At 36.4% G+C, this 8,493-nt stretch overlaps 1 protein-coding gene across 1 annotated transcript in view; it reads left to right on the top strand.

The window, feature by feature from the left end:
• The window catches only part of LOC111408839, a 13,256-nt gene extending 4,838 nt beyond the window's left edge, over positions 1 to 8,418 (top strand). Inside the window, exons 3-17 of the mRNA XM_023038639.1 lie at positions 44 to 184; positions 498 to 630; positions 749 to 862; positions 974 to 1,047; positions 1,127 to 1,201; positions 3,146 to 3,238; positions 3,375 to 3,435; positions 3,770 to 4,102; positions 4,188 to 4,314; positions 4,394 to 4,493; positions 5,536 to 5,605; positions 5,720 to 5,872; positions 5,978 to 6,073; positions 7,011 to 7,330; positions 8,203 to 8,418. Of these exons, the coding sequence (XP_022894407.1) occupies positions 44 to 184; positions 498 to 630; positions 749 to 862; positions 974 to 1,047; positions 1,127 to 1,201; positions 3,146 to 3,238; positions 3,375 to 3,435; positions 3,770 to 4,102; positions 4,188 to 4,314; positions 4,394 to 4,493; positions 5,536 to 5,605; positions 5,720 to 5,872; positions 5,978 to 6,073; positions 7,011 to 7,330; positions 8,203 to 8,385 (2,073 nt within the window). The 3' untranslated portion in view covers positions 8,386 to 8,418. The remainder of the gene's footprint in view (positions 1 to 43; positions 185 to 497; positions 631 to 748; positions 863 to 973; positions 1,048 to 1,126; positions 1,202 to 3,145; positions 3,239 to 3,374; positions 3,436 to 3,769; positions 4,103 to 4,187; positions 4,315 to 4,393; positions 4,494 to 5,535; positions 5,606 to 5,719; positions 5,873 to 5,977; positions 6,074 to 7,010; positions 7,331 to 8,202) is intronic.
• Positions 8,419 to 8,493: the final 75 nt, after the last annotated feature.

The following is an 8,493-nucleotide window of genomic DNA, read 5'->3' as shown; positions in this document are numbered from 1 at the left end:
TTTTTTTTTTTTTTTCCTTTTGTTTCTATCTTTCCTTTTCCAGCTGGGGGAACCAACAGGGGCTTCTTTTTCTGGTCACCCTTCTTGTAATCCACACGGAGATCCTCCAGTTTATGGTGATTGCTGGTATAATTGTACATTGGATGATATTGCTGGGGAGGACAAAAAGCATCGCCTTCGCAAGGTTACTCTCTTATTGAATTTTCATTTAGTTGTATGGAACTGCAAATTATCACCTTAATAGAAATAGGAGGATGCTAAATGCACACATGCATTTAAAGAGATGTTATACCAACACTTCCCAAAGAATTTCTTGCTAAACCTGCACACCATTGATATGTGGGAAAATGATTGTAATTTTTTTTCTACTTCATGACTGAATGAATGCCCGCATTTGACTCTTTGGGCCGTGGCTTGTTTGATGCCAAGGATGGAGTTCTGTTCCACTTAAGGGTGTCTCTTGAAATGCACTCACATATTGAGGCCATTTAATGCAGGCTCTCGGGCAGACAGCAGACTGGTTCAGGAGAGCCTTAGCTGTTGAGCCTGTAAAGGGGAACTTGCGATTAAGTGGATATTCTGCATGTGGACAAGATGGAGGTGTACAACTCCCAAGGGAATATGTGGAAGGTATCCTTGTTCCCAAAGATGTTTGTGCAATGCTAAGTGGCTTTCTTGATCGGCTACGTTTGACCTGTCAAGTTAACCAAAAAGGAGCTGTTTATAATCAATCTTCTCAATTTTTCAGAGGGAGTGGCTAATGCAGATTTAATTCTTTTGGTGACCACGAGGCCAACTACTGGCAACACTCTAGCATGGGCAGTGGCGTGTGAACGTGATCAATGGGGTCGTGCCATTGCTGGTATTTGTTTTATTTTTATTTGTCCTGTTTGAATGAGCAAACTCGCTAAGACATTTGGTATACCTCTCCGTGCTAATATTGAAGCTCGCTTACCAATTTTTTTGAGTGCAGGACATGTAAATGTTGCACCACGTCACTTGACTGCTGAAGCTGAAACTTTACTTTCAGCTACTCTAATACACGAGGTAAGTTAACTGAAGCAACAGCTGTGAAAATGTGGGAAGTACCTTTTTAGTGAAATAATTAAGATTCTTGTTTTTGTAGGTTATGCATGTTCTTGGATTTGATCCCCATGCCTTTGCTCATTTTCGGGACGACAGGAAAAGAAGGCGTATACGGGTAAATCTTGTCACAATGTTAAGTTTTATTACAATAAGGAGATGATATCATTAAGTACTATTTCATGTGTGCTTAAATTTACAACTATTCTCATTTTCGGGTTTTGTTTGCCAAAGTCCAAAGAAGTTACTTTAGTCGAAGGCTTGTTATGTTCTAGAATTCTATGCCAATTTGCATATGTACCGCCTCTAATTGAGATTCTATTTTCTTTTAATCTCAAATATGAAATAACAAACATAAAGAAGTCCTCTGTGTATGAACCTTGTTTCCTCTTGTTTAAGAGACTTTCTTAATGAACATTTGCCCGAAAATTGGTAGTTAGCCTGACATATTACATTTTATATAGAGAAAACTGATTCAACATTTGTAATATACCAGTCGGTATATCGGGATGCCTGTTTTAGATTCTGAGAGTTCCTTAGCTTGATGCGACAAAATCAAGATAAACGAGTGTACCTATATATGTCCCTCCAATTTTCCTATTGTGAACGAGTGTTTGAACAAGGTTCTGTTGAAGTTGAGTAAAATATATTGAACTAGCCAATGAAGACTATCTTTTGCATATAACAGCTTCACGAAAGACGTACTATCGTTAACAAATCTTGAAACTGAGAACATGCCTTCTTCCCTGACCAAGGAGGCAGGACTAATTGCGTAACAAGTCCACATGATAAGTGACATAATATTTAGTCTGGAAATTGGCTGAGCATCTCAGTTGAACCATGAGTCATAGCTTCTGTGCACATTTTTTCAGGTCATGCAATTGTAGTACTAGCTAAATCTAGATAGACTTCATTGTAAACGCTGACACTGCAGACGAGCATTAACAAATAATGAGCAGTGGAAAGGGAATTTTTTTTTTTTTTTTTTCATGAATTTGTTTTTGGAAAAAAAATGTAGAAAACATGCATTATCAAGTCTATGTTCACGTTAACCTTGACTCATATGGAACTTCACGGTTGCTTTTGCTTTTAATTTTAATCATGCTCTTCCCAATTATCTGCTTTATAACCGACAACTTAATATCCACTTATTAGCCACGCATTTTATAGGATCCATAATTTAAAACACTCAGAAGCATTATCAAACAAGCATTGACTATACTCCTCCCTTTGTCTCATTTATATAGATTGGTTTTGTTTTTCATACGGATTAAGAAATATTATTTAATGTTATTGAAAAAGCAATTTTTGTCAAAAACTTTCATAGTTTACCCTTATTTATATTTGTACAATTTCAAGATTAAGTGGGAAAATTTGGTTATAATTAGGCAAATTAAGTTAGGATATATTAGTAAATGAACAAAATAAAATATTCTCAATAAAAAACCTTGACCATATAACTAAGACAAAAAAATTAAAGAAAGCCAGCCTATATAAATGGGACGGAGGGAGTATTTACTTGTCAGGGAAGGTTATCTGTGTTCCGGTCGGCCCTTCTGTCAGTGATAAAAAAAATCCAGATCAACTGAATATGTTTTAAATATGAGGACACGAAAGTTGAAAAAGCAATTTTTGTCAAAAACTTTCATAGTTTACCCTTATTTATATTTGTACAATTTCAAGATTAAGTGGGAAAATTTGGTTATAATTAGGCAAATTAAGTTAGGATATATTAGTAAATGAACAAAACAAAATATTCTCAATAAAAAACCTTGACCATATAACTAAGACAAAAAAATTAAAGAAAGCCAGCCTATATAAATGGGACGGAGGGAGTATTTACTTGTCAGGGAAGATTATCTGTGTTCCGGTCGGCCCTTCTGTCAGTGATAAAAAAAATCCAGATCAACTGAATATGTTTTAAATATGAGGACACGAAAAGAAAAACACCACCATCATTCATTTTTGGCCTGAAATGACTTGTTAAAATTTAGCAAGGATATATGAATGACTTCTATACCACATTCTTTACACACACTTCGACATGCTGTTTTCTTCGTAGGTCACTGAACAAGCTACGGATGAAAAGCTTGGAAGAATGGTAACGAAAGTGGTGCTTCCTCGAGTTATCATGCACTCACGTTATCATTATGGGGTACTTTATGAATCCTTTTCTCTTTGCATTTTAGTTTGCGAAACATGAATGTTATTAGACATCTTTTAAAAATAAAGACTTCTTTGCACAGCCAAGGTAGAAAAGTCAATAAACTGGTCAAACTTTTTATTGGCAGGCATTCTCTCAGAATTTCACAGGTTTGGAGCTAGAAGATGGTGGTGGACGAGGCACATCAGGTTTTCTCTTTGAAACCTATGAATGGTTTAATTTTTCATTTAATCATCAATATTGCTAATATCTTGTAATGTTGCTGTTGAAATATGTATTATCAAAGTACATTTATACAATTAACTTATGCAAACTTTGTCAGTACACATTAATCATATTTGCAGAGTTTTATCCGACTGCATGATAGTTTAACACAGTCACACACACAAAAGAAATGTCTGACATAGTATTAAATGCAAAAAATTATCTTCATTTACTTAATATTATATTTTGAAGCATAAATTTAAGTATTAATGTCAACTGATTATCTCTAATTATTATATAATTGATGACTTGCCACAGGATCCCATTGGGAGAAAAGACTTTTAATGAATGAGATAATGACTGGCTCAGTGGATACAAGATCAGTAGTTTCAAAAATGACGCTTGCTTTACTAGAGGACAGTGGATGGTACCGTGCTAATTACAGTATGTCAGATCATCTTGACTGGGGTCGGAACCAAGGAACTGAATTTGTCACCTCTCCTTGCAATCATTGGAAGGGCCCGTATCATTGCAATGCAACACAGATTTCAGGATGTACATATAACAGGGAGGCAGAAGGTTACTGTCCTATTGTAAGTTATAGCGGGGAGCTTCCACATTGGGCACGCTATTTTCCAGAGGCTAACAAAGGTATGTTCTTGCTTTCCCTTGCTTTGAATTTTTCAATCTGCTACTGTCGTGCATCTTTGAACACTTATTTGTATTCTTTTTGCAGGTGGTCAGTCATCATTGGCTGATTATTGCACGTATTTTGTTGCCTACTCTGATGGATCTTGTACTGACACTAACAGTGCTAGGGCACCTGACAGGATGTTGGGTGAAATGCGGGGAAGTGGTTCCAGGTGAGATTTTTGCTTGAACCTTTCTCAGAAGTATAAAAAGAATTGATGATAATGATTCTTCTCACATCATTACATATAGGTGTATGGCCTCATCATTGGTGCGTAGTGGGTTTGTAAGGGGCTCTACAACCCAAGGGAATGGTTGTTATCAGCATAGGTGTGTAAACAACACTCTGGAGGTATGGTTTCGAACAATAGTATAATGCATCTCTAACATTAGTCATTAGTATCTAATGCTTGTGGGCTTAGAGTCTTGGGTGGAGATAAATGTGCATATGGGAGCATATGTGGGATAAACTTGGATGTGAAAGAAAGAAACCTGGTTCTTTGCACTCTTTGCTCCCTCTCCCCGCACTTTCTCTTGCGAGAGGGGATTTTGTGTGCGTGTGTTTGTGTGTTCTATTTTGAATCTTTTAGAGTTGTCTTGCTATAAAACATATTGGTTGGGTCAAGGAAATCCGTCCCCTTTTTTAGAGATTTTTAAATGGACTTGCCTAAAACTATACAGAATAGGTAACTGGATGTTTACTTGTAAACTCCTTGCTTATAGTTTGTGATAAATGAAATTTTTCTTGTCAAAACATATTTGGAAAAAAAACTGCTGAGGAAACCATGACACCCGCTTTGTGATGTTTATATATATGTGAGCTGGATATTTAATTTTATTTACAAGGAAAACATTGAATTTAAAGAACTTTTAGACTGCCAATGTATTTTAATAGCCTATGTTTGGCTCATGTTTATAAACATTCAAACTACTTTTTATCCACGCATTTCATTGGATCCAAAAGTACTATCTACCTACCCACCACTTATTTCTATCTATTTATAAACACCACCTTTATAAACACTTCCGAAACATGCTTTTATTCTTTTGAAGGATTTTTCCTACCACATGAATGATGGAGGAAAGGAACAGAAAATTAAGATTACCATTATTTCCTGATATTATCCAGCTGAAACTTTATATGTTTCCAGTAGGTTTAAGTTCCAGCATTGTTTTTGTATTGTCCTTGTGGAATATAGACTAGAGAAATTCCCTTCGGAATTTTTAGTTCTTGGAATATGAGGCATTTAGATATATTCGATCTGCTTCCTATCCATTGAAACATTGAGAGGAAGCTGCCAAACCAAATCCTTTCATTTCCTGAGCAGAGGGCTGAATAAATTGCTCGAGTCTTCGCACTTTTATCTGAATATATTACTACTGATCTTTTCTAGGTTGCTGTGGATGGCATTTGGAAAGTATGCCCTGAATCTGGTGGACCTGTTCAATATCCCGGGTTTAATGGTAATTGGTTTTATTACGATGTGATCACATATATATCTTTAGGGCATTTTACCTCAGAATTTGTTTCAGTTCATTTATTTCTTTAACTCATTAAAAGTTTCTGCCAAACTATAGGTGAATTGATTTGCCCAGCTTACCATGAACTCTGCCATGTGGATCCAGTCCCTTTATCTGGTCAATGTCCCAATTCATGTAATTTTAATGGTGATTGTATTGATGGAAAATGCCACTGCTTTTTAGGGTTTGAGGGTTATGATTGTAATCTACGTAAGTTCCTTTAACCTTTATCTCTCTTTTCCTGAATGACTTATTAATCCTGATTCGTTCAGTGGACACTACTCTTGGATGTCATTGATGGAGTTTAATTTGCAGGTTCCTGCCCTAATAATTGTGTTGGGCATGGCGAGTGCCTTGCAGATGGTGTTTGTGAATGTGAAAATGGGTACACTGGAATTGATTGTTCAACGGGTAAGATGATTAAGATTCGTCGTTCTTGTTGGTTCCTCCTGATTTGACGACAGATCAAAAAATGAACTCAGCTACTGATAGCTTCCTCATTTCAGGCTACTAGGATATTTGACTATTATTTCCTGGAAATATCAATTCCTTTTATTTGTGAAGCATACGGATTGATATAGCCTTTTTACACGATATTATCGTGTGAATAGAATGTTTTCGATATGCAAATATAATGGCATTCCGAATTTTTTGGGAAGCTAAAGAGTACATAAAAACAGTGTTGAAATTTAAGTTATACCAAGTAACGTCGAGACGAAATATTTTGAAGAGTAGTTGGAAGTTTCTATAGATGCTTGACAACAATGTCAAAATTGAACATACTAGAAAAGAAATACTGCAGTTATTATCAAAATAAAAATTTTAAGCACTATAATGTCAATCTTCTTCTATAGCAGAGTGCAGTTTAGTTGCCCTTTTACATGGGTGGACTTTCTTGATGTCCTTTAATTGATATTCTTACTTGGAAAAAAGGCATACTTTAACATTTAAAAACAAAGCTTACTGTAATCCTCTGTTTATGGAAGCCAGCCAGTGACACTTTTTGGTACACATGTATAAATAAAGTAATTCACTCTATGGTAATTCATTAAAACTTGATGGAAAGTCAACAAGTGACATTTTAGTACACGTGTGTAAGACCATGTAGTATAAGCTGACTATTGTAATTCATCAGTAAGTTCCCTAAGGAGACCGTGCCTCCCCCTCGGGGAGTTTTGTTGATCTGCTCCTTTGTTCCCACCTATCTGATTACATAATACTGTGATCTTTTAAGCCATTTTCTCCAGTACTTCAAGGACATATCATACATGTGCAATAAAAATATAGTCAACATGGATATAATTTGCCCTTTGCTTTCTCCATATAACATCCCTATGGCAATATGCAGCTGTTTGCGATGAACAATGCAGTCTTCACGGCGGGGTCTGTAATAATGGTGAATGTGAGTTTCGTTGCTCGGATTATGCTGGCTACACATGTCAGAGCAGCTCTTCACTTCTCCCCAATCTCTTGGTCTGCAAAGATGTCCTAGAGAAAGATGCGTTGGGCCAGCATTGTGCACCAAGTGAATTGAGTATATTGCAGCAGCTAGAAGAAGTTGTTGTCATGCCCAACTACCAAAGGTTGTTTCCAGGAGGTCCTCGGAAGTTTTTAAACTATATTAGAGGCAGAGACTGTGATGGAGCCGCCAAGCGATTAGCCTGCTGGGTAAGTTTATTAATATTTATACTCTTTAAAAGTGGACAGTCTACTCGCTCTTTATTTTAGTTGCTATCACATCCATTAAGTTGGTAGAATCATGTGAATATCCCATCACTCTTTTTTTCTCAAACTAGTATTGTTCCTGTTTCAGTGTTTCTCTATTACCGACATCCATAGGGTTACCTTGATATGAATTGAAGTGAGCTCAATTAACAAATTGAAGTCTTGTAAGCCCAGTTTACTTGACTCCTGCTATCCCAATTGGGTTCACTGTGCGAATCAAAGTATAGACTGCAACTCTATTAGCCTCTGTTTGGTTTTGATATAAATCAGATTTTTAGTATATTTTTTTATTAACGTTAATGAAACGTTTGGTTGAAAAATTAATAAAAGTTGTGGGTACCATGAAATTGTGGTTAAAAATTATTTTGGGGAAAATGAGTTTTAAGAAATGGGAGCCAAATAGGGGCTCAATATCTGAAGAACCAAACATATGAATGTTATTCGAGAAGTCGTAAACCTAGTTGGAGTAGAGCTCTGGTACTTCATTATATTTATGGATGAAGTTCACTGCAGATTAAATTGCAAAATCATTTGAGCTTATGAACAACCTTGAGAGGCGATACTGAAAGAGTAGATGTTTAACTGCAAATAGACCTACTTTCCTAAAAGTTGTCAGTTTTGAGTTCATTTGAAATTTGACTTCTGCTGAATTGCTCAGTATCTGGCTTGCTGGTTTATATTGCATTCAGCGTTTCTTGACGTAGCAGAAAAGCACAGAGTTCGTTCTGATTATTGTGCGCATTTTACATCGGTTGCATATCATGTCGTGGCTTCAGGAATTTGCTAAACTCTTATATTCTGTCTGCCTGAACCAGATATCTATACAAAAGTGTGACAAGGATGGTGACAACAGATTGCGCGTATGCCACTCTGCGTGCCAATCATATAACCTAGCATGCGGAGCATCACTTGATTGCTCGGACCAAACCCTCTTTAGCAATGAAAGTGAGGGTGAAGGACTCTGCACAGGCTGGGGCGAATTAGATTCATGGTTGTAACGACGTTTAGAGCAGCAGGGAGTCGAGCAAAAACCCCCCAAGGGATTATGTAAATTGTAGAAAGCTTGTAGTTTTTTTTTTTTTTTTAATGGCTTGTAATTGTTATAG

The sequence above is a fragment of the Olea europaea genome, chromosome 14 (genome assembly GCF_002742605.1).
Source record: "Olea europaea var. sylvestris chromosome 14, O_europaea_v1, whole genome shotgun sequence".
Lineage (NCBI taxonomy): Eukaryota > Viridiplantae > Streptophyta > Magnoliopsida > Lamiales > Oleaceae > Olea > Olea europaea.
This window is presented reverse-complemented; position numbering and strand designations above follow the sequence as displayed.